This window comes from Vanellus vanellus (assembly GCF_965231255.1).
Source record: "Vanellus vanellus genome assembly, chromosome: 2".
NCBI classification, from domain to species: Eukaryota; Metazoa; Chordata; class Aves; order Charadriiformes; family Charadriidae; genus Vanellus; species Vanellus vanellus.
In genome coordinates, this window is record NC_138906.1 from 30868293 (window position 1) to 30895608 (window position 27316).

Here is a 27316-nt window from a genome sequence, read left to right on the forward strand (position 1 = left end):
GCTGTTTGGTTTTGCTCACTGTCCTTATTTCAGATTTTTGTGTTCAGTAAATCCTTTTCCCAACCACGGCTGAAAATGCAGGTTCAGATATCGCAGGCAGCTCTGGGTACCGCAGTCAGTAGAAATTAGAGTGGATGTATAGGAATGGGAGAGGCTCTTTGGATGAGGGAGGGGCTGGGAAATGGTATGTAGCGGTGGGAGAAAAGCAGAAGCAGAGAACAGAATAGGAGAAATGTCATCAAGGCGGGAGGTCCCAGGAAAAAAATTTATTAAGTGACTACTGATTTTGGAGAACTACGTATCAGATGAGTTTGTGGATTACAAGCTTAAAAAAAGCTATTGTATTTATCCATTAATCCATTAATATTCTCTATTGCTGGTTAGAACTGTGTTTAAACAAAGTCAGTAGTAATTCCTTAACTAAGTAATACTTCAGAGATGAGAGGGGTGGCGGTAACCCTAAATGATGTAAAATAAATGATGTCAAGTCAAAATTTAAAAACCGTAGAAATAGAAAAATTGTCCAGCCATTTAAAAAGTAGATTCCCTTTAATGTATCAATATTATATTTTTTTTAAAATTTCTTGATATGATGTTGTCAATAAAAATACAATACAAAGAAATACTATAGGAATCACTAGTGCAGGTAGAGGTTACTTACACTTCCTACTTGATGCCTGTTTTCTGACAGCCTTTCCTAAAGCACTAAAGGAAATAGGGTCTCGGCTTTCTCTATAGTTATGAATTTCCTCTGTGAGCCTTGTTTGTCTTTTATTACTTTGATTTGTGAGCTTATTGTTAGAATTTAACTTACTATTTTATTAGTTCAACTATGAAGTTTGTTTCATATATAAAAGCATATTTTCATAAATATAATTTTAATATAAAAATAATGTATAAACATAAATTCATTTATATATAAGTACAATTATAAGTACATATACATCTATATGAGTACATATACATACACATATATGTGCATGTATGTACAGATACACTCATTTTGAGAAACAGAAATAAAAAACTGCATTAAAAGCATGAATCGCTGTATTCATGTCCCAACCTTCCTAGCCCAGATAGAGCGTAGCCCGTCACATTCTGATGGCCCGACTCTGACGGTGCAGTTGCAGTTACTCATACTCTTGCAGAAAGGATAGAGGTGGCACAAAGACCTCGAGCTTGTCTTGAATTGTCTGCTGATGCGAACTCCTTATGTTTCTTCTGCACTTGGATGTGCACCCGTGTCAGCCTCACCGACTCTGAGGTGATCAGAACAAACCCACTTGCACTCACTAAGGGAAGGGGATTATACTGAGATGACTGTTAAAAGTATTTCTATTTTACAGCTCGGCTTTTCTTCAGTTTTCTTAAAGAATTCAAAATTGGACTGTAGTATTGCAGTTCAGGACACCTGATTTAAAATTCTAATGAAGTGAGAATTGAAATGGATTTACATATACTACTTCCTTGCGGTCCCTCTAATTCTTAGACTCAAAATCCGTAAAGTAATTAAAATTAGTTTGCAAAGGACTGTTGTTGGAACATGCAGCGACACTGTGGCTCCTGTTCATCAGATTATTTTTTTTATTTTATGCAAGGATGACAGCAGTTTAGAATTCCTTTTTATTTACAATTCTACTTTAATACATTTCAAAGTAGATAACAAAACAAATGCAGTGGAGACTTTATATAGGTCTGCCTTTGAAAACTGGTGGGTATTTGATATGCTTAAAGACAACATGGATTTTTTTTTTCCTACTTAAAATCTCGCAATGCTATCAGCTACATTAATTTGCTGTATTGCAAGTAGTTTTAAAGAGTTCAAATGTAGAAAATCAGCACTTTAAAATTGTAATTTTTTTTTTTTTTTTAAAAAGCATCCTTGGAAAGTACTTATGTCATGAGAGTGTCAAAAGACAGGAAGTACAAGTAGGGAAAAAAGGCTGTGAAGACTTTTGAATTACTGCCTCACAGACTTTGTTTCAGAAGTGACTAAAGCTTTCTGTGTATTGAATTACTGCATTGCATTATGGAAGAAACCCTCCCTTACTTAATGCTTCCTAAATCCTAAGACTTACATTCTTTCAAATGCTATTCTATATAACAAGCATTTTTTAAGGTTGTAACACAGTACCCCTGCTGTTTGTGCTTGTTACGGAGTCGGTCCCATAGCTGCATTTGTGTGGGTTTCAAATCTGAGGAAAATGGTGCCTTCGCAATCAAACCTACTTGTATTAAATTGTTGCTTTTATGATTAAAAAAAGAAGAAAAAAAAAAAATCTTCCCTGTCTTACGGTGGACTGCCTTTGTTCTTTGAGCTGTGTTGAGAAAAAGTTAAAAGGATGCTATAACTTAACTCAGTTTAATGTTTTGACACTTAGAGACTCTTGGAAGTTTGGTATTAGTGTCTTAATCTATTTGGATCTGAGCATACACATTGCTTGAATTTAGTGTGATGTTAAAATGTTTCATAAGACAGAGCAGAGCTGCTATGATCTTCCAATGTTAATATTTTTTTCTTATCACTTTACTGTGTAGATACCCTTCATGAGACACAACTCTGCCACAACTCATCCTCGGAGGCAATCGTGGAAGCCTTTTATAGTATGATTTTTAAATGCGGATAAAGCTCTCAATAGAGTACCTAAAGTAAAGGAGAACAGCTACCTTGTCTCTACTATAAGCTTATTATGACAAAAAGTTGAGTTTGCTTGTCAGGCTTGGATAGAATGTAATTGATTGGTTTGTTATTTGGACTGACAAGGTAGTTAATTTGCCTGCATTTTTTTGCACTAATCAGGAGCATTTCGTATGTGCATTGTTGAAAAATCCCGGATAAATGTCTTGTCAGAATTGTCTTATTAAGTAATGTCTTTTTCCCCTGTGCTTCGTTGGCAAATGATGTTATACAATGCTTGGATTCACTGAAGAGTGACAGAAGCCTGTGGGACTTAAATACTGTGCATTCCTCTATGGTGATACCGAATGAAATAAGCAACGGTTTGCCATCCGCCTGCCACTCTACTTATATGCAGTTTAATAAGAATATTTCTATCTAGAACACCGTGTTGTACATAGACCTTACTGTAAAAAGGATTGTTTCCTAAAAAAAAAAAAAATAATAATGTTCAGTGATAATGAGACCTGTAAAACACTTGAGACTTACTATTCTGAAGGAATAGGTTTGCCACGGAAAAATTGATTTTATGCTTATTAGTATGAACTAATTGTTTCTGACTTCAGACACTCGAGTGAATAGAACTATAGCTATATTGCTTTCTGAAAAATTTTTAAGAAAAAGAAAAATTTGAGTATATACAGACATTTGTTTTATTTGGCTTACTTCTCTGGCAGTGTTCAGGACAAGCTTATCTCCTCACAATACAAATATGAAATTGTTATGTAAGTTGGGGAAGGAATGAAGAACTGATCACACAGCCTGACAGCTGAGATCTTCGTCTTCGTCCCTATATATCCTGGTAGATGCAGACATAGTGTTTTGATCTACAAATGGTACCGATCCCGTTCTTAAATCTACAGTAGCAGTGTGTTGACATCTTCATCGTTTTCATCTTGAACTTGCTCGGAAAAATTCTGCTCAAATGCAATCACACTTGTAACTTTATGACATATAATCTTTGAATTTCTTGAGATATGGTGGTTTTTGTCATCGATGAAGGCACATTTCCGTTTGAAAATATTTTTTAAACTTAAGAAAGACATTAAATGCTGTAATAAGTAATAGGAGAAATATACATATTTGTGTATACTTATCTACAAGTCATATCCTACCAGGGCATTTCATGTTTGGATATTATATTAAATAAAATTAACCTGATGTCTAACACGTCGTTTTGTTTTAAAAAGGGGGTGGGATGATATCAGGGCAAGATTTTTGTCTGAACAATCAGAAATGCTTACTGTTCTGTGTTGGCAAAGCACACAAAGTCACCTTAAAAATAAAGAAATTTGCACTGGGAAGTAGAAGTTAATGCAGGAATTCGATCTTTAAGAATTCATGCATCTGTTTTAGGAAGAAAAGACCAAGTTTAGTGACCACTTGTTCAGAATTCTGGAAGTAAAAAGTTATATCCAAACGCTGTGCTAACGAGGGGAGAAAAATGGTGTTTGCCCGTATGTCACGATGAGTTTAGGGGGAAGAAAAAAGAAAGTAATGTTTACTGTGATTTATGCTCAGTTATTAAACTAACACAGTCTAGGTATTGTAAGTAGGAGAGAACAATAAATGTAGCATACCTTGGCTTTAGTAAGACTTAAAATACTTTTGTATGTGACATTCTGCTAAATAAGCTAGAGAAATATTCTGTTAATTAAGCTGCAATAAAATATGTAGCTGATTAGAAAAGTAGACTAGTTACCATGGACTGACTCACTGCCAAATTGGAATGATGTTCCACTCAGGACTCTCCTGGATTCAGTTCAGTAGTATTATATTTTTGTTAATTTTTGCTTTAGTGTATTAGGTGTTGGAATAAAATGCATGATTACGTTTGCAGGTGATGCCAGTATGATGTGAGGGACTATAGTGTTAGAATTAAAAAATGAAATTTCAAGGAAGCATCCAAAAAAATGCACGTACTGCCGTAAAGAAAAAGGCAAATCACTGTTTAATGCATGATTTTAATACAAAAGTAGCTCGTTAGAAGATATGTCTTCAAAAAAGAAGGTATGGGGAACTCTGGATCACAAATTTGTCATGAATCAAACTGATCATACCTGAGATGTATAGAGATGTTAAATTTAACACATGAAAGTATTCCTCCTGAATATTCAGAAGACCGGTACCTCACCCTTGGAAAAGTCTCAGCTCGCGTATTCTGTCCACTTTGGCAAGAAATACGTAGAGAAAGTCCAAAGCAAATGGAATTGAATGAGAAGAAAACTACAGGAGACGTAAATTAATAAAATAGCTTAAAATAGTTAGTTTTCTTTAATCTAGAGAAGACTGGGTAATCTGTCTTCAAACAGCTAAACGAATACAAAAATGATGAAGAGAGAAGTTGCTGCAAAGAAGGGAAAAAAAAAAAAAAGTTGTTCTTCAATTCTGGTCAGACCAAAAATAAGTTAAATTGTAGCAAGATGATTTGGGTTAGGCAAGAGAAAGGGTATAAGAATAATTGCACTCAAGAAGTTTGTTAGGGAACTTGAGTAATCTCTGCTATGGGAGGATTTTAAGGACAGACTAATGTGTGTTAAAAACCGTTTGAGTATTGTTGATACTCCCCTGGGCATGCTTCATATCCTAAGGTGATTTCCTGCTGTATTTTGTATGTTTCTTCCCAAGTACAGTTTTTTTGTAGGGTTTTGTTTCTTCCTTGGCCCTTTCTTTTGTCATGAAGTATTAGTTTAGTTTTCAATTTCTCTCTCTCTCTCTTTCTCTCATTTGTATGAATCATTATGTCACTTGCCTCTCTTTTTCTGGAAAGCCAGATGTTAACACTTGATATTTCACCTTTTGGAAGAAGTTTGATGGCAATATTCAAAACTATAACCGACTTCTCTAGTAGTTCACAAACAATACACCACTCAGTATAGTTATTAGCCTGAATACTTGAGAGTGGCACTATAGATGTGATCATGTATTACGACTAGAATGTACTTCAGAGAAGCTAATGCAGCGTTTGCTAATAGCTTTCTTAAATTTTATATGCTTTAGTTTGTCAAGGGGGTGATCCTGGTTCTTTCAGAATTTCCCAGTTTTCCCAAGACAGAAAATACTTCAGACGCTTTGGGGACTGTGATTTGTTTAGCATTATCTTAACACATGTCTTGGAAGCATTGGCTTCACAGAAATACTCAATTTAAACCTAAAAACACCATGAATGTAAGTTGTCTACAGTAGCTGTATAATATGAGCAAAAGCAAACACTTTTGACATAGTGTTTACATCAATATATTCCCCTTGTGTATGTGGGCCCTTAATGAATTTTGCAAAATAATTTGTCAAAGCCAAACGTTTTATAGTTTTGAACTACTGTGAGAGAGAAAGAGAAGTGAACACTTCTTGCTGAAAGGAAGCTGTTTACATGCAGGTATAGTAGATGAAGTTTCTTTATAGTGTTCTTATAATTCATTGTCTACGTGCAAACTGTATTCATCATGAAACAGATGACTTGTGGACCACTCAGAAAAGGAACAATTCAGATTCTTCCTTACCCATAAATAATCAGCGTTAGGTTTTTGGATTTGGGGGGTTGTTTGCTGTAGTATTAAAAAACATTAATTAAATTGAGTAGGAGAGGTGGCCGTTTTGGGTTCAGCATAATAAATTTAGCTACACGAATGTCTCCCAGAATAATGCTTATTTTCTTTCGCTCATTTGTAATGTAATTGATTAACACTGTTTGTCAGTTCTGTTAAAACGAAGTATTTGATGTTTAGGTTGTGTGATGATAAGCATCTGGGAGGGGGTAGGGAGTAGAAGCTACATAAAATGTTTTTTTCCTTTTGAATTTATAGGTAGAATGTTTTGCTTACCTTTTTGCTTTAAAGTAGAACTTCCTAGAGGTCAAAGCCGTAGAAATTCCTGCTGTTATGTATTATAACTAGTGCTAAATACAGGATTTTTAAAAAACTTACTTCACATAGCAGATGCTGAAAAGGGTAGCATAGATCCTTCAAGTGAATGAAGGCTTTTCCACAGGATTAGTTTATACTAAAGAGAAAAAAAGTCATTTTATTAATGCCGTTGAATTTGGACAGAAATTTAGTAAGTTAGAGGTTGTACAGTTTCCCAAACCGTATAGGTACTTTATCGTGAAACTACTGTTAGCTCAGTAAGCTCATGCTGTTCTGTCAGGCCACGTGTCCATCTTGCCCATACACTGTCTTCATCAGTAGTAGGTAGATACAACAAATAGAATGTAATAATCACCCTGCGGCTGGTATATTCTCTCACCTTTCAGCAATAGCCATGCCCCTCTCTCTTCCAGGCATGACAGAAGGGAATAGCAGTCCACTGTCTCATCTAACGTTATGAACTACGGAAGTCAGGGACTTCTTTTGTATGCTTGCATTGTATCTGGCATAATAGAAATCTGAATGTGGCTTTTAGTTACTTTGTGTAATACCGTAAGCATTATCCTTCCCAGAAAGAGTATTTCATTCACTTAAATCAAAATTATGAAAATACTAGAATCCAGAAAGATTCAGGTTGGAAGGAGCCCCTGGCGGACAGCTGTTCTTAGCCACCCACTCAAAGCAGGACTGACTGCAAAGTTAGATCTAACTTTGAAATTAGATCAAGTTCCGGTGAGTTACACGCGGTTGAATTTTGAGCATCTTTGGAGAGAGCCTTTCAGGATAACCAGTACCTGTGTTTGAAGAAGCTATATAATTGGGCTATATCCTGGTTTATATTCAACATTGTATGCATGTGCAGTCACGTAAGAATTTTAGTGCTGGAATCTGTCACACTCCTGATAGTGAAGTCACCTAAAGCTTGGCTGGCCTACGTGAGAAGACTTTCAAATTATCCTGGTGCTAATAGTTTCTTAAAACTGTTCTGTAGAGCAGAAACTGCAAGACAACTTGAGTATTTTTAGTTGTTATGCCACTTATAGACATGGGAAAAAGTGTGGAAATCAGGAAGAGGAAAACCAGCTTTTTCCATTTTATACTTATTATGTTTTTCTCTTTTGACAATATTCTGCCTGAAAACAAAAGAGTTGCTAAGGATCTAGACCTTATGTTTTAAGTTAGAGCCTACATACAGCACTGCATCACTGCTGGTTTGAGCTTGGCCTATGACACATCACAGCAAAAGGAAAGCAATTTCTGTTGGAATCCATGGGGCTGGGTCGAAGAGTTTTGGTGTAGGATGGCAGAGTAAGATACAAAGACATATCTCCATTTACCTTCACTTTGTTTCAAGAGGTGTCAGAAGAGAAAGCTAAAAAGAAGAATGTTACACATACTCCATAATGAAAAAGTACTACTGTTTTGGGTCCTCCCTCAGTAAGTAGAATAAAAGTAGGTTTTGGACAGCATTAATAACAATGAACTAAATACGTAATTATACAGTTATTTCACCATTAGATCTTTCATTAATTTTATTCTTTAAATAATGGCACAGGAAAGTGCTGCCTTTGACATTACGTGTAAGAGTTGCTGGTATAACTCATCCCGTAGTATTCATTCCTGTCACCCAGAATTTATCACTTTTGCGGTCTGGTTGCAATTAGGTATCACAGGAGCGCTCCTCACCTGCTCCCCTCCAGAGCCAGTCACCTTGGTTCTGTGGTTTGAATTCCCTTGAGCTACATCAGCTTACTCTGGTTTTTGGGGGAATGCTTACATGCTCCTTTCCATTGGATCTATCATACCGCCGCTAACGAGAAACGAAATGATGACAGTATCTTAAACTGTCGTAGCTGGTTTTAAGTCTTTCATCTGAACCCAAAAACGTGCTGCAGTCTACAGTGAACCCACCTGTGCAGGTCTCCGGCTGTTTGCAGTTTCAGAGGGGCCCGGCACTTGAGACTGAGGGATTAAAGAGGAGAGAGAGCAGTGCCCGAGAAGAAGCATCTCTTCCTCAGGTGTTAAGAGTCTTTAGTCAGAAATGGGGTGCAGAATAAGCCAACAAGGAAGGATGCGTACCAAGAGTTAAAGTCAAATCCACACAGAAGCTGGAGTAGCCATCGTGTTGCATCCCCCCCGGGCTGATGGGTGAGTGAATGCACACTCATCCTCCTGCAGTTCTCGGAGTTTAACAATTCCAGATTAGATTACTTCTAATTTTCTTCTAATTACTTCTGAGTTTGCCAGCGTAAGGCTTATGTGACAAGTTTTAATGGTGATGATGGTTTGTCAATAGGATATCAAAGTTTTGTATCTTTTTGCCACTTAGGCAAATCTTTCTAAGCTGTTGTGACGAATAGGGAGTAGCGTATGTATTTTGCAATTCTGTATTTTGTTTAACATGGTACCTTTTGGCATGACACCGCAGACGGTGTGCACTGATGTGGACATAAGTGAGAGATTTTCTCTAGCCTGTGAAGCATATTTGGCAAGTTGTATTTAAAGATTAGCTTATTAATGTTGTGTTTCAGGGACGTGTAGGTAATTACTTTTACAGCTATAGCTGGGTGATGCTGTCTTGTGAATGCAAAACAGCTTTCTTCACTCTGGCTGAATCAGCTCTTTGTGGCTTGCGATGGTATTAACCGGTGACTTACAAACGTGCCAGTTATGGGCAGCTTTTGCATTCGCTGTTCCTCGGTAAAAGCACAGGTCTTTTCCCCCAGTGCTCACAGGAAGACTTCTGCAGGCCAACTGATAAGACTCCCTCCTGTGCAGGTAGATGCAATGTAATGAAATTGGATGCGTGTGCTGGGCTTTGTAAATAAAATGAGATTGACCCCAGCCATTATCTCATTTATCTCATTTACATTGTAAAATCAGTATCTACACTATTGATTAGAGCATAATTAGTTAATTATAAACAGGAAAATGCAGAGCGATGTAGGGCTTGAGCACAGCCAGCTGTACTGCTAAAAAACTAATAAAAACAATCCAAGGGCATGAGCAGATGGAGATCACTTTATTAAAGAACAAAGCAGACGTATTTCAGGTACGGAAATGCCTAATCAAGCTTTCTTGCTGTGAAGACGTAGCTGACCTGCATTCTATGCTTTTATAAGTGAAAAATGTTTGGGTTTTTTTTTTTATTCTTTTTTAATTTACTAACCTAACTCCTTCAGAATTCACCTCTCTTCTTCACACCCCATTTTCTCCGTATATAGCGGGCATATATCTATCCTCATTAATTGCTGGAATGAGGAACGTAGCGATTTCTAATTTTGATGCATAAAGTAATTTCAGGCTTGTTAAAACATTGATAGTAAGCAATTACCTGTCAGTTAGAGGTAATTTAGGAGGTTAGGTTAGCTTGTCTTTGTGCGCAGCTCTGTTTTTATTTTCACAAAGTTTTCGGTACAGCTGCTAGCCAGGCCACTGGCTGTGGCTATGCACTTAATTGCATTTGTAAATCACGTACTTAACCGCAAAGTAAGTTATCCACAAATAACAGCAAGATAAAATATTTGCTAGCTTAAGGACTAGTTTGAAGATGCGACCTTGAATCCACAAGGGTACAAATTTTGACTGAACCTTTAAAATGGAGGGAGTGGTTTCTTTCCCTTTTTCCCTCCATAGCTCAATAGTTTAACTTGTACTATGAAGCCATCTTCAGGGTGGAAGTGGATGATATTTGTAAATGACAGTGCCGTGTGGCTCCTTTGCTCTGTAAACGTCCGTATTGTGATTGATACGTGAGTGCATTGGCTGAAAGGCTGTGAGACTCTCCGCGTGACACCTTTTGTGACCCAACAGTATCATTCTCTAATTCAGTTGAAAGTGCTCCTTATTTTGTATTGCTTGCTTGTTTTCTGAATCTGACAGTGGATTTTCCATCATTTTATGTTGCTAGGCAAAACAACACAAGTAATAGTATAGACTTGAGGGCTTACTCTCATTTTACGAGTGCCGTTTTAAACTAGGTATGAGGTTTTCTTTTGGAATTAGCAATCAGTAATGCCAGTTTCGTTTCCTGTACTGTGACGTGTGTAAGCTTCGCGTTTTGTCCCAAGTCCATCTCGGCAGACAGGAGAGTTGCCAGACAGCGAGGGCGTCATCTTTAGCCAAGGTACGGTGTGCATTCATCCATTTTCCCAGCATCATGCTCCGGGAACTTCAGAATCAGTGAATTTACATTACACAACAGAGAATTTGTATTCCGGTAAAAATCAGCGTGAAGGAAGTGTTTAAAAATATTTGGGATAGTTTCATTTTTACGGCCATGCAGCTTTTTATGTTTTGGTACATGAAAATAGGCTTTTGTTATTTGCATTTTCTCAGCTGTGCAGATGCAGATAGAAGCTATTAGTATCTGAAAACTTACGTAGATATTTTTAACTCACTCTAGGAAAATGCAATCTTTCTTCTACCAAACTAAACAGCTTTGAAGTGATAAAAATTAATGACAATAAATATTAAAAACATTCTGCTTTAGAATGGTGCCTCCAGATCTGTATTTAATTTCGTAATGTTCTGGTTATTTCAACCCAGCCTTGCTAACTCCCCCAGCGTACTTCTGAAACGTGACTGAAGGTGCAGTCGGGAAATAACCACATTCTAGATATAAAATGGAAAAGATGTAAGGAGAGATGGCAAAGCATAATTTTAAAGAGGAAACATTTTCTTTTGAATGTATAAACACTTGTGTTTATAACAATTGCTTCAGAAAAAAATCTAAATTAGTGCTGTTTGAAGTCAGATGTAGATTTTAGGATTAAGCTCCGAAAATACACTAAATCGGTCAGAAATAGCGTGATGCTTTATTTTGTGTTACTTAGACGATCCCAAACGGTTTACAGGAAGGGAGTTCTGATAAGCAGTGCTCAGATGCCAGTACTTACGTGAATAAGATTCTAGATATAGAAATAGGCTAGTAAAAATATATTCCCTTACAGATGAGAACATTGAGGCTCAAAGGAGGCTTAATCTTTTGCTGAAGGTCACATACGCTGTTGGGATGTAGGAGTGTAACCTGTCTCATCTCCCACTCTCAACCGTTTTGTTATTTTAATATGCCTTTTACAAGACATAGAACTGTATGCATTCCTAATTGTAAGTAATGTATTTCTACAGTAGAACTCCTGTCATTAAAAACTGCGGATGGTTTCATTTTTTTGAGTGTCTTCTTTGTGCTGGAATTAGGTTAAGGGATTATTAAACAATTCTAAGAATATAGCTTGTAATAAGGTATATCCTATTTTTTAAAATAACCAAACCCAAGCAGTCCAGTGTTGCACACTGTGGATGGGCAGATTATTGCTTTTAATTTCTGCTTAGCAGAAGACAGTACATGCCATACCCCCCTAACCAGTGCTCATGTTTTACACGTAACTGCTAATAGCAGAAGGCTTCCCTAGCGAGCACAGCCTGGACAGCAAGAAAAAAAGTATTTATTTAGGTTAAACAATCATAATCAGAAAACGGTTACTTTCTATTTGGAGACTAATCCCTGGAGAAAAGTCACGTGAACATTTTCTTCTGTTAATACAGCAGTGTGTTCTGTCAGTTGGATCCTCTTTCTGTGATGCACTGTGTGTTCTGTTGATAAATTGTATCCCTCTGTCTTTGATCTGATGCTGCCCGTGCCATGCTGCTATTGCAGTTTTGGGAGGTCTTTGCCTTTGCGGGTTTTGTAGAGGGGAAAATGAGCGGCCAGGGAAGCGGAGAAAGAAAGTGTAGAGGACGTCCTAGAAAATTTTATTTTTAAACGTTTACTCTGATTCCTATTTTTGGGTAATTTATATTTGATTTAATTCAGAGTTTAAGGACATTTAATGAAGAGAATATTGCAAAGTAAATTTGAAAAAAGCTTTCTTTTTCACATAAAAGAATACAGGGGGATATGCAAATAAAGTCAGGTGTCAGTAGGATATATGAAAATCTCTGTTTGGATTTAAAATCTTTTTCTCATTTTGAGCATATTGTACTGATTTAAAAATCCTTTAATGAAGCACTTGTTATAATGTAGCGTTTCTTCAATGCTGGTACCTTAAGAGTGGTGAACATGCTATGCTATACGTTTTGAGCTTTTTATGTGTGACGTACATAGTAAAAAACACTAATGAAAGGTTTATTAAAAAAGAACATAAAATTGTTGTGTGTACGTAAGGCAGTTTTATAAGTGAAAGATCTCAGTGAAATCCTTTTAAATTAATGCCCCTTTCCAGAAAATTACAAAAATATTTCTGCACTTATTTATCGACCACATAGTCCTAGTGTAAAAAATATAATTCATAGCTGTAAATTATACTTGAGTTGTTGAAAATCTGAGCAAACACTTCACAGTTTTCCTTGAAAGAGTAGATGTGTAAAATAGTGTCTTAAGATGATGAAAAATCAATATTGTCACTGTCTAAAAAAGTCACAAATTTCTGAAAATAAATGGCAATGAATGACGTTGAAGTGTCTAAAAAATTGAACTGGTTATACTTTTTTTTTCTTTAATTTCCCAGTCTCTGATATAATGTTGTTTATATAAGATGATGCCAAAGGTGATGTGTAAGTGTCTGCATCAGAATATTCCAAATTAGGCAGAACCTACTTGAAGTGATTGTTTTTGAAAATACCCCTTATAGAAAATGGATTTTTTTGTATCATGATAATAGATCAGGAAACCTTGTGCTGAGAATTGCAGGGAAGCTAAAGCTAAAATAGTATAGAAGTACTGCTTATATATAATTTTTTAATTTTTTTTTTTTTCTGTGCCAGGTGTGATGAATGCAGGCTTTGCTACCATTTTGGCTGTCTAGACCCTCCCTTGAAAAAGTCTCCTAAACAGACTGGCTATGGATGGATTTGTCAGGAATGTGACTCTACATCCTCCAAAGTAAGTTAATTCGTCCTGTGAAATAGTTAAAGTGTTCTGGTTTTAGCAGTCTTACTCAGCGTCTGAAGTTCTTGTTGAAATGCTATACATAGGTTTCTCTGAAAAACAGTAGGAAGTCATAAAGTAATGATTTCAGATTCTCTGTAAAACGGGTAAAAAAAAGAATGTATGCAAAATGGAAATATTCTTAATCAATAAAGAGAATTCTATTATCCCAGTTAAATGCTTTCTTTTCACATGTTCTCTCTGAGAAAGGAGTGAATGTGGATACTGTATGAGGATTGGTAACGTTATTGACAAGTGAAAGTATTTCGGGAGTGCAGAATAGAAACCTCTAAGGAAAGAGATAGAAAGTACATGTTTTTCTTAATAAATGAAGATGATTTGAATTACAAAACCTGTTTTTTTCACTGGAAAATCATATGAAGGTTGTTAATACTTTATACTGATTGGTATGCCTTGATCAAATATAACATTTTAAAACTAGAATTTAATTTTTGACTTGGATTAACTCTCTTTAATAATATTGACAGTAATAGCGTGCTTCTGTAGTACTGACTTTTAAAAAAATAAAGAGTTTGATCCTTTGTTTGTCTGCACAGAAGCTTCTTTAGCACTGGCATTCTTTTCCATCATCACCGTAACCTATGAAGAGACACTTTCCAATTGATTTTCCAAATTAATTATAAATGCGTCTGATACTTCAGTGTTAAAATAACAGAGCATTCAGAATAGCCTGTAAAATTTTTTACAGGCTATTCCGCCACGTTCTTTGTATTTCGCCGAATTTCTTAACTTGTAAGGAAGTGACTCAGTATTTGGATACACAGGAACACGGCTGTGCAGAGATGTTGTCATATGTTACCCGTTAGCGTACTTGGATACTTAAACTCTTTCGTGACACTTCTCTTAAGAATGGAAGATACAAAACGTTCAGAGAGAGGTATCATTTTTTGGCTTGCTTGTGTCCCTTTCCAACTGGAAAAATATGGCATTCAGTTTCACCTGGGGGTTAATCAAATTGTTCTTCTGTAAGGAGATATGAAGACAGACGTCGGAAATTAGCTGTCCGCTACAGTTTGGACATCAAGCAATCTTTCTTGAATACCACTTACATGCAACCGGCTTTCCAAGAGGGAATTGAAATTGTTATTGAATTTCTGTCACCTGCTGAAACTTAAAAGGGGTTCTTGATAACATTAGTTAAAATCTTCTGTCTCCTGTTTTCTTGGCTTCTTCTGAGTAAACAAAAAAAAAAAAAACCAAACCAAAACAAAACGAAACAGTTTGTAATTTCTAAATGTGTTTTCCAGGAGATTAGCACACTATGTACCAGGTGAAATTTTAAAAACAGTTTATCATGTAAATGCAGTGTGATTGACTTCACTTAGCACAGGGTGTGTGTTAGTTTTAAGGTCTATGTTGAAAAATACAATGTTTTGAAGAGTAAACAAAGTTTATCATTAGAATAATGATAATATATAGTGTTATCTTAGTGATTATTACAAATTTTAAAAAATGCTTGTTATTGTGTCTGATTTTCTTTTTCATTCATAGAGATTTTTAATGTGTAAATTTAAATAAAGTCTTTTGCACTTTCAAGCACAGCCAATTTGAATTGTATACGAGTGAAAATGTAATGAATATGAAAGATACTGAAAAACTGTCTTATGGGGACTCCTTGTGGTTTTGTTCAGACACTTGCCCATAGCTTCTCCACAGAGCTGTGCAGAGAAATTTTTCTGAAAAAGCTATATTGCTGTCTATGTTTTAAAAAGTTTTTTTCTGTAGCTTTTTTTTCGTGATATTCTATACTGCATAACAAATTCAAACAACATGGTATTGAGTTAAACTCCTTACAGACCTTCCTTAAGGTGAACATGTTATTTAAAGGTTTAGAGCTTTGTTTAGGTACTTAATCATTTTCACATTCAATATTCTCGATGGCTTTAGGATTTTGTATTATATATCCGCAATTTTGCACAGCTTTTCACAGCCAGGAGGAGCTGATATGATAAAGGCTTTTTCCACCCGTTACTAGAGGGGGTAGTCTCTCAAATGTGTACTTAGATCTCAGAAGAGGAAAACCGTAGAGAAAGTTGCATTGTTTGCTGCGCTCTGTCTGACCTGCGGATGAATTGCAAGCCTGAGCTACCAGCAATTTCAGTCTCCCAGTCACTCGCTAAATCCAATTCTTGGTGTGTCACAGGGAGCTTTGGTGTATGGATTATAGCAGCAAAATGGCATTGAACTTCCAGCTTTGCCTAAGGAGACTATTGTTTAGTTTTCGTTCCTTCAACTTCGTTCATCTGTTTTGATCCCATTTAAATCACTGTTATAGTATACATTTCAAAATTCCCCAGTATTTTCAGTAGCAGTATTGGTCCTTGGAAACAACTGATAGGTAAATTACACTATTTTAGTGACTGGAGAGATTACAGTGCATAGCATATAATGGTTCAGCTAGCTTTTATTTCTAATTATGAATTTCAGTTTTTGATGTTCAGAAAAAGTTGCATACTGCTGACAAAGAATAATGTGATTTGATTTTCAGGTTTTACTAAGCACTTGCAGGTGTCAGCAGTACAAGAGATTTAGCGGTAATAAGCATATGCTTTAAATTGTTGTCTCTCACAAATGTTGGACATGCTGCTTCCATTTTGCTCATACTCGTCACAGGACTCTCCAGCAATTGTGTCAGTTTTTTCCAGCAGCGTAACATATTCCCATATTACCCTGCCTGTCAAATAACAGACAGACAGTGACTTTGCTGTAGGGCATGAGGGCAACAGCTTCTCTGCTGGTAATACTTGCTGTCACTTTTATGGAATGGGTGATGCTCACTACTAAGGTCTGACAAGCTCTCTCATCTCAAAAACATTGTAGATTTTGTTACATCACATGAAAGCCGAAGCAAACCTATAAGCACTCCGTTTCTGTAACATTATCCATCTACACTGCGAAAGGATTACGGTGCGCTTTCAGGATTGCCAAATCCTTCGCTCTAAATCATAAATTTGCTAATAGTTTCAAATAGTGATATTCAGAAATAATATAGAACCTTATTTTAGTTGTATTTAATAAAAATGAAATTAATAAAATCTAAACAAAATAATTCAATATTGTGATGTGGTAATATTCAGTAGGAATAAATGTGGCCTGACCATTTGTTCATTACGTGCGATAAGGGTCTCAGCGTGAGGTTTCCTTACTGTTGGATGCGGACTCCTTTCTGTTGCCTCCCATTTAAAAAGTACCGTTTTAAAGTGTCTCCTTCAATTTAAAAATTTTGCAAAGGACCAAGGCAGCAAAGAGTTTAAACATACATCACGGTGGTTACGATGACGGTGCTAGTTAGATTTCGAGCTGCTCATCTTTGCGTACAATCTGTTTTGCAAAACGCTGCAGAGTGTACATGTCAGGTCATTATTTGAGTGCTGCAAGATCAGCTGCCTCGTCTCCTGACTTCTGTTTAGTTTGCTTTTATTTTGTCTTTTTACTGTATCGCATTTTTTCCGTGGAAATAAATTGTCAGTCTATATGCATAGAATTCTCATCTAAGCCCCTCAGGAAATATTTTCTGGAACGACAAATACATGATGCGCCAACCCTGGCAAGTATTATTTTTTGTACACCTTTTTGTGTTGGAAAGCAATCATAGACAATTTTACTTATTAGCCAAGTAGAAACGTTTATTTGGGTATATCACACTTTCACACAGTGGATGCGCAAATGTAATTGGACACTGTAATATTAAAATAGTGAATATAACGTTGGAAATATTTTTAAATTAAAAATAATTTTTAAAAAACTAAAATTTATTTCAAATCGCTTAATTTGATCAGAAAAAAAAGCAATTAGATTTAATTCTTGTAGTCTGTGGATTTTTTTCTAGTAAAATATAAAGCGGGTGGGTAAGAAAGCCTGTGGGGAGTGTAGAAGTTTCTGACCTACTCGTGAGTTGTGCAGATGACAATCTCATTATGGTTTAGGGAATTTAAACTTTTTCATTATTCATTTTTCTCAAACTCGGGGAGCATTTTCTCACACATGCATCATTTCACATAAGTGTGTTAAAAAATAAACCAGCAGAACTAAAAAATCCTGGTGTCAAGCTCTCAAAATTTAGGAAATGTCAAAATTAAGCTGGCATGCAGTACTTTAAGTCCTTTTGTGGCTATACGTGAATTTACAGCCTTCAATTACTTCATGCTGAGATATTTTGGGTTTTTTTCTATAGGACCTCTGCCTTCTCTGATTTAGCTGTCGGGAGTCACTGACAGGGATTAATTTGGGTTGAGTATTAGATGAATATACCATCTTTAGGTTTTGCAAGGCATGAAAACTGAAGGGGGAAAAAAAAAAAAAAAAGCTTGACCTTATGTTTGGAGTACTTGAGTTGTGACCAGAAAATTGAATTTTACCTTTGTGTGTCATCCCAGACCTCCTGCGCATGCTAGACAAATTAAAATTTTCAAATGTTTAGTAATTTTTTCTCGTTGTTTGCTGTTGCCCGGCCTGGATCCCTTGGTCCAACATGTAAAAATGCGGAATTCTCAGAGCTGCAGTGGGTGATGGTGTAAGCTGTGTTTTGAAAGTACTACGTCTCCATAATGATGCGGTCTGGACTATTGCAAATCGAGTAGCTAATTTAATAGAAATTTTAATTCTTACTCTCCCTGTGTCTTGACTTCCCTTTTGCAAAATGTCAACACTGCTCCCCTATTTTAGACATTTTCCTTAGTTTTGGATGAGTTGTTCTCTGGCGGTGCATTTTCCTGTCCACTGACTGTAGGAGGGAGCTGAGACGGTTGCTTTAGATTAGCAAGGGTTAGAGTTTAGGTGGGATTCTCCTTGCTTGAGTACACACAGAAGATGATTGAATCAGTGTTGCATGGACAGACTTTATCTGGGCATTTACTAAACGTTTGGAACAACATAGTTCCAATACAGCCAATATCCTTAGCATTTTATATGTACAAGAAAACCCAATTTGAATATAATATATGAGGCTGGCACATGGTGGTAGCGTATATGCATGCTTAATCACGTCTTAAATATGTTTTATATAAGATATATTTTAGCATTCAATACAATGCGATTTGAAGTAGTTACATTTAAAACGCATCTTTCCAAAAATAAACCAAAAAATCCTGCAAGGTCTTCTGCATTACTTCAGACTTGTTTCAGGTGCAGATTCTGACAAAGGGTGGCTGCAATTATAAAGAAACTGTGACCCTCATTTAGTCAGCTTGCATCAGAGAGACTGTTGCAGCAGAGCACCTTCTTTTGAGGACACAAGGTACAAGCGAATGCACTGCCACCATGGCAAAGGGTATTGCAGCTGAAAAACGATAACGGAATACTGCTAATAAATCTGCTTGCTGATACAAGCAGAATATAATGTAATGGAATAAAGTTCAATTTTTATGCAACATTTTTCATCCTTAAGTTAGCAGTGTTTCGAAGTGGTTTACAGAATAACAAATTGTATAGTGTAATTCAGTGACTGCATTTGTAAAGGTAGAATCTGTGTTCACTTTTACTAGGTGTGGGTATTATGATCTATTTTATTACATGGTCAGCAAGAACGATAGATTTAAACATTTTTGTGTGTATTCATATGTTTTAAAGTTGCTTGAGGACAGTTGAATAGTGCCACATAAAACAGTTTTGGACTTTGGTTTCTTGTGTGACATGGAACAAGAGATTTTTATCTATAAATGAACTGGGAAATATGTGATTGTTCTGCAATCATTGTTGTCTTCCTAGGTTTGTGAGAAGCAGTCAAACGTTGGCACTTCAATGATTTTCTTAAAATTGAACAAGAGAAAATTATCCAAATCTGTAATACCGTGTGAAGATTTAATACAAATCCTTACACGACTTGTGCCCTCTTTTAAGAACTTCGGTAATGCCAAACGTTGGCACAGAAATGAATTGCACTATCAAGATAGTAAAAAAAAAAATAAATATGAAATTGCAGTGTATGATAATTCTTATCAGTTGGCTGAAATATTGCCAAATGTGTTTTAATATTTGCTCCCCAGGTATCATATTTTAAAAAACGAGATGGCACAGCCTCTGTTATTTTCTGGCAAACAGGTATAATACATCTATGTAATGAATAATTTATACCATAAAATGTTCCAAAAATTATCAGCCTTGAAATTAACTTAAGATGGGACTTGATTTATGAATAGCGGATAAGCCCAGCATAAAGTTAGTTGGTATTAAATCCCCAAATTAATCCAAATAATCAGATACACTTAGTTGGCAGAAGAAGATTCCCATAGTGTAGGTGGGAAGCTTAGGTTTTAATGAAAAAAAAGGTTAAGCCCTGTAAAATATTTCTGGAACGGATGCTTATTTTAAATATTTTAATTCTTCTCCACATCAAAATCAATTCTACTAGTTCCAATACCCCGTGTTACTGTCTGCCAGATCCTCATCATGGACTTCTAGTGCTTGTACTTCTTCTTAGGTGCAACTTAGCTCTATCAAAAGTATAGTTAAAAATGGATGATACAGTACAGCATTGTCTTTCCCATAACCTTGTCTGAACAAATCTCTTTTTGACTGGTTACACAGATGGTACTACCTCTAATGCCAGCCAGAAGTTTAAAGAAATTGGAATACAGGGATCTTTTTCTTAATGAGGTATTGTTGTTCCAAATGCAAAACCAGTTTTCTGATTTTGAAGGATAACACTGGGATAGATCAAAGAGTATTAATTAACATGTTTAAAAAATAAAGTGCCAATTAGGAGCGCAAAGTGAAATACATCATTTTTTCTTGCCTTAAACATTGTCAAAAACCAGCAGTTATAATAAACATCGTCAGAGTCTGTTTTCCCAGTGGCACGTTCTTAGAAAATTAAGATCTAAACTGTGCACAGCAGTTTTAAATGAGTATATTTGTCATTATACAGACACACCTTATACTCCATTTAAAATGAAGTAAATTATTTTTTCAAGTGGCTTTGTGTCTCATAGATCAGATTATTCCTGAGGTGGTCCTTTCTTTTCATAAGTTGTCTTGACAGTTTTGCTTTTTTGCAATTAAAAATACATTGCTGAAGTAAAAACAAACAAGGATGGCTGAAATCAGAAACGAGCTTGGTCATTAATTACCGCTTTGGTTAAAATACACACCCATGTCTAATTTCCATTGGAACATTTAAGACGTACCTGATTAGTAAAGGACTAGACTTGAAAAAATTTAAATCGCAAACACAGTGTCGTGATTATACATTTTTAAGGCATCTAATCTGAATACACACAGTCTCGTATTTAAATGTCTAAACCTCTAGTTTAGGTGTGGTTTAGTTTAGATAGAATAACTATTACCTACTCTAAGGTAGTGGTTAAGGAAGCAAAATCTCTTTGTGGGCAGCTGTTAGAAATGCCACTGCTCCTCTTTGCCTTCTTTAGGTTAAGCTTCTAACAGAATCTGCTTACAATTACGGTTTATCTGGGAAATAGCTCTTCTGCTGAATTATGACTTAAACTTCCTAAGCCGTGACAAAATGAATTTACAGCCTATGTTGCCGCTACCGTTGTGCTGAGTGACAAGGAGTCTCTGCTGGGACCTGTCTGCGATTGGGAAAAATCCAAAAAGCAGCGAGCGTCGTGTTTGAAGTAAAGCCACTAAACCTGGTTTTATGCTAACGCAGCGTGAGAGAATAAAAAATGAGAGCACTTTTTCAGCCCTGAGCAGCACCCCGCACCGGGAAGATGTTATACCTCCTCTTTGGTATGCAGCTACGTGTGCTCTCAAAGGATGAGAGAAGGCTGATAGAGGAGGGGAACGCTTGCTCCTGAAAGAACTGGAGGCTTTCTCTTTCTTGCTTTTGAAAATCAATTTTTAGATATTTACAATGTCAAGCGGCATTGTGACAGTGCATTTTACATATTGAAGATACTATAATGAAATGTAAAAGACGTGGAGATAGTAGTTTTAAGCCAAGTCTTCTCAATTTTACATTCCTTTTCAAGTAAAGTCACAAAAGGAAGATATAAGCATGGGAAAGTCACCAAACTGTAGGTGCCAAAGCATCATAGCTTACAGCACCGATACACATTCAGATCTACTTCATCAATCCAGTTGTCTTCCTACTTCTAGAGTTCCTAAAATAATGAGCCTTTTGAGTATTGATAATTAGGGGCTTCACGCTGACAGTGGAGCCATAAACAAATTTACCAATAAACTGTAATTGACCATTACTACTTCCTATTAACAACCCTATTGGAAATTTTGATTGTTATTTACTTAAATAGTAGAACACATGTTGATTTTGGAAGCGTCTGAAAAAAGTGTGAATGAAAAGTTTGTAACTGACTTTTGAATTTTTTAACCATTTGAGCCTTGATTAAATTCTTGGCTTAGATGATATAAGCTGCCAGGAGGGCAGTATTAAAAAAAGATATCCATTGTGCATAATCCTTTCTAATTTGAATACTCATGAAGAACTGAAGACTCAACAGAAAATAGCAAAAATACTGTGCAACGATGTAAACAAAGGCAGTTCTGAGAGATGCGAAGTTTTATCTGGAGTCTGGTAGCATCCCATTCCACTCAAATTTTGCAAAGTAGTGTTCTGTTTATACCAAATTCCTGAGATAAATTTCTTTACCTAGAAATACATTTCTTACCTTGTGTTTTATATAGAATAAGAATGCATGTAATTAAAGAAGAATTATATATCTTAATTCCTCACTAGTCCAACTTTATTACCCTGCAAATTATCTTAGCACATCACCTGTAATCACATTCTATATAACAGAAGAAGAATTAGATCTTTTAATTATTAGTTTCTGGATAAGATCTGAACACATTATCATAGGTACCTAATTACCTGCTCATGTTTACCCTCAAGGTTGATTTTATTTTAAAGTCTTTCAAAGAAATGCAGCCATATATGTCACTTTAAGTAATGTGTCGTTCATCGGTATAAGTTCCTAATGCTGCCTGGGCAAAATCTAATCATATTGAACCAAGAGAGAAAAAGGGGGGGGTGGGGGGGGAGGGGGTAGGGAGAGGGAGAAACCAAAAAAGTGCCATTTTATGAAGTGCTAAGCAAGTAATGAATTTTAGCAGAGTCCAGATTCGCTTTTCGCCGTAGTGTTAGATAGTGGTAGTGAGGTTTAGTCACCATTCTCAAATAGAGATTCTCTTAGTGGCAGCCACATTTAATCACATTTTGCAGAAGACAGCTGGGCATTGCCGATTTGTGCTGTGTCAGCCACTTTCTGTGCAAAGGAGTGTCTCATCACTTGGATTTTAGCATTCTGTAGCAGAAAAGTTCCCTCTTCTTAAAATTGGCTCAGCAAATAGTTTGTGTGGGAATATAGCTGTAAGAGCATTACAATCAGCACTACCAAGAAAAAGCACAAATACTATGTGGAATTTTAAGATGGCTTTTGAAAAGATTTTTACAAAGCCTTTAAAATGTATAGTGTATTGTTAAATTCTGGTGGTAATTAAGTTTATCTTAGATTTTTTTTTTAGTAAATGTGACTTTGGTAACAGTTGAAAATTATTATCTGGTTCAGTGGTTTGAAACACCTTTGGGCACGTTTGAAAAGTCTTAAGTGTATTTCAGCTGCGTCGGACAGTACCAAAAGATTTCATATATGGAAAGCCTTGGAATCTGTAGTTATCAAGATTTCTTCTAGCTACTAATCTCATGAAGTCTGAAGGGCAGATGGTATCCTTTCAGATGTGGTATAAATAGCCAAAGAAAAAAAGTGTCTAAAAGGAAATAGCAAGATAACTTAGTATTTATGGAAGGTACACACAAGTGTACTTAGAGTAGGTTAATCACATCGCATACTTATTTTCGGAAATAGAAGGGCGTCAGCAGATTGATACAGTCATTGACATAATGAATATTAAACGTGTAACCCATCCTGTGCAAGAAATAAGGATACCTAGTAGGTACTAATATTTGCAAGTATATTGTGTATTAAATGAATATAAAGTTTGCCTTACTCTTTTCTTCTAGTGCCTAATATCTCCACTGCTTGTTATAGGTTGAAAGTATTGCGGAAGGCAGAGGAACTGCAGGGCAAAATGATATTCTAAATACTTGGGTTTTTAAAATTGCTGGTGGTAAGGAACTTTTTGAAGGCTGTTGTGTCTGTATTCATGTAACGATAGCTTCAAGAATCTTACATTTAAAAGGTAACTATGAGAAAATACAAAAAAATTGAGATATGGGAGATGCGATTTATTAATCTGTTATTAATTCTCTCACTGGAATGACTTATAGACCTATTGTTGTTTATGTGCTTTCTGGGTACAGCGTAGACAGAGCCTGAAACCCCCTTGATATAAAATAGTAAAATGTTCAGAAGACAATTTGTACCCTTTCTCAGGTACCCTGGTTAATATACAATGAATCATTTTACCTAGTGACTCATTCTTCCATGCAAAGCGACGTGCGTCAGCTGAAGAATAGTAAAAAGGCTTAAGCAATCCCTCGGAAATATGATTTTGAACCGTCTTAAGAAGAGCAAGAGGGAAGTGAACCAGGATCTTCCCTTTGATGGTTGAATGTGTTCACCAATTAATTTAGGGCAGCAATCAAACCATCGTCTAAAAGTAAGGCACTGAGTGTGTCTGTCTCACTCTTTTTTTGTTTTTCATTGGGGAAAAAAGAACAGAAGAAGGGGAAAGGGAGAGTCGTTAGAACCCAGAGAGCTTTCAGTGCAGTGAATCTCTGGATGAGGAAGGGAACTGCTGATAATCCAGGGTGACGCTAATGAATATTGAATAAAGCTGGTACTTGAAATAGCCAGTTATTTTGAACATTTTCTACTGATTAGCTTAAATTGTTCTACATTCTGATATGCTCATTTCCATGGATCTTAATCTGAGGTATCTTAGTGTGTATTCATCTTAGCATTTTGGTTAAGATCAGGAGTGCATTTTTGAAAGGAATCACCCAGTTGCCACCAATTGCTGCGCTTCGGTTCACGTTATGGAGTGGTCTCAAGAGTGTGCAAACCAGGTTCCCCTCAAGGGACACCAAAGCTGAGGGTGTGTTCTGACTGCTAATGGGCAGCGACCAAACTAATCGTATCTTTGGAACACGTATAGCACGCTGGGCTGATCCTCAACACCAACTGTGTTGCTCTACAGAACTGTTCCCGTCGCACCACAATAGTTAATGGTACGAAGTGACTATTAAAGCCACTCCCATGTTTGCTGTTTCTAAGGTATATTTGTGTTTTAGTTTAATTGACTACAAAAGTGATTTCATTCCTATTCTGATAAGAGAATTTGTGGAATTCACCTATCAGTCACCTCAAGGTCGAAAGCCTAAAAATCAATCCATGGATATATACTGCTAGGGTATTAAATTTTATTATTTGTTTGTTTGTATGAGCACTGTATGCATATGCTTTTAACTGACAGAATCTGGTCTACAATGTTATTAAGCAACTATATTTAAGAGTAAGGGACTTGGTGTGTGTTTTCTACTACAGATGAGAAACACAAAAAGGAATTTTGTCTCATAGATGTAATCTTTAAAACCAAACCAAAACAAAAAACACAGGGAAAATATTTATGCCTCCTAAAACAAGGCAGTAAAGTTGACATTTCGAGTGAATTTAGCCTCAGCATTCCATATATCATTTACAGCGTTCTTAATTAGGGAAGAATGAGGAATTTCCCGGCCTTTCTGAGGATGCTTTAAAAAAGCAGCACTAGTTGTGACCTTTCAGTTCCTGTGGGCTCAGCAAAAGATGGCTGATTAATGCCACATCTTAAACTATGTCAACTGGGCTGCTCATTCCCTTTTTAGTAAACAGCCCGCTGTCAATGTAGCTGAGTTTGACAAAATAAAATATCCTTGTGTTTTAGCTGGCTATATTAGTAAGGGTACGTATCTCTATTTAGTAGTATAAAGTTATATGGAAAGTTTCTTTAATTGCTCGTGCGACTAGCATGAATGAGTAAGTCGGGGCATCTGCAGAATAGGGTTCCTGACATTTGTTTGAAGGTTCTTAAAGGATGTCTAAGAGATTTTTTCATTTGGCATATTCAGATGTTAGAGAGGGCTGAAAAGGAGGGTATAAGAAACATTTTTATAGAAAGCTTTTCTATAGAGAGATTCATTCTTTAAAAATATTTTTATGGCCTTGAATTAATGGGATTTTTTTTCTGCTTTGTCAGTTGAAAATAAACGATGGTACTTTTTAAAGACGAGAGATTGGGAAAGGGAGAGAGAGAAAAGCAGGACGGGAAAAAAATAATGGGACCGCAAGGAGCGCTGTTGGCATAGAAGGGGAAATCTGAGCACACACACATTCATAGTCATGAGAAAATTCCACTTGGAGAAACACACAGAAACCGTTATAGGGGAGGATGGGATGAATTAGGAAATAGGGCCATGGCAAAATGGAGAGGAGGATGCGGAGGGCACACAGAGAGCCTTCCCCCAGAGCAGGGTAGAGCTTTTGTAGAAAACGTATGAAGCACAGGCAGATAAGTGGGTACCATATAAGGAAAGTTCAGGGAGCTATAAAACTTGCATAGTAAACTTAGACTGCAAAAAATAATGTACTGTGCAATCCCTTTCTTTCTTTCATCTTGTTACTGGAAAAAAAAAAACCTGGAAGTGGGGAGAGATGAAAACCAGTCTTGATTTAATAAGTATTCTTTGACTATTTTGTGATGTTTTTGGAGATCACACATTTTAATGTCACTCTGTTTTGCATTATGTTGGGAAAATCTGGACTTCAAGAAGTTGAAAAGCAAGAATTACTGCCGATGAAGATGTGAGGAGCTAAATAAATATTATTTAAAGGGGGGAAAAAAAAACCCACCCAACCCTATGAATGTGCTGACCCTGTCTTGAGAATTAAGTTAGATGGTACAATTTAAAGCTTTGTTCCAACATCTGACAGACACTCTCTGCATGCTGATGCATAATATCTGAAGATTGTGTGCTTGAAAGAAAGCCTTTTTGGAGCTACGTTCTATTTTGGTTAGAATAAAGCAGCTGCTTTTTTGGAGCAGAGATCTTCTCAAGTGCTCAATCTTCTAGTTCAAGTGAAGTATCAGCCAAGTATTGTGAGCAAATTTTGTGTATGCTTTCTCCCAAGCTGCTGAAGTGGAGTAAAGCAAACTACTTTGGCCATAAATTGAGCGAACGTGCAGTTTGACCCGTAGAGGTGGAAGTGAGTTCGCTGCTGTACCTTACTCCCAAGCTGTCACTGCCTCAGCAGTCCAAGAGCATGGAAAGTCTGGGGCGATTTAAACATGATTTGAAAAGAAAAACAGATTGAGTAAAACTATCTTGTAGAGAGACTGTGTGACCACGCTGTGGTCTGCCCCTGATCATTTCTGAAGGAAAAAAAACATCGCTTAAGGAAACAGAAGAATGCAAACCCAAATGTGGCCTCACTGATGGAGCAATTGTAGCTGCAGCACTGCCTTTTTTTTGGTCAGAAAATCTTTTTTTAAATGTTAAGTGTAAAATGCCTGTATCGTTCTGTAAATACGTTGAGGTCAACAGCTGCAGTTATATGCAACGTGCATACAGCAACGCAGTAAGCACCAATCTTACTGTGGCCGTAGGTGCTTGTGATGTGTTTGAGAACTTGTTGTGCAACTTTTGGGTTTTTTTTGTTTGTTTTTGGTTTTTTTTTGTGTGTGTTTTTTTTGTTTGTTGTTGTTGTTTGTTTTTTGGTTTTTTTTAGATGAGGGGGAAAAAATGATTGGCGAGGTCAGAGCTGTACAAAACGGGCACGGGGAAGGTGAAACATCCTGATTCAGCAGTAACAAATTATGTGTGTATTGTCTTAAAGAGCTTTTAGAACTCCATAAAATAACTTTTAAAACTCTGTAAAAGATAAAATTAGGACAAAAATAACTTTCTAG

General features: G+C 36.4%; 1 protein-coding gene across 6 annotated transcripts in view; it reads left to right on the forward strand.

Moving 5' to 3' along the window:
- Nucleotides 1-27316, forward strand: part of PHF14 (PHD finger protein 14) — a gene marked incomplete at its 5' end in the record, with an annotated part of 172270 nt that overhangs the window by 104683 nt on the left and 40271 nt on the right. For 5 of the 6 annotated variants that reach the window (XM_082499539.1, XM_082499538.1, XM_082499540.1 and 2 more), the window contains one exon: nucleotides 13306-13423. In XM_082499539.1, the coding sequence (XP_082355665.1) occupies nucleotides 13306-13423 (118 nt within the window). Of the gene's footprint in view, nucleotides 1-2538; nucleotides 2669-13305; nucleotides 13424-27316 lie in introns of those variants that run through there. The other variant, XM_082499542.1, reaches the window with a different exon arrangement.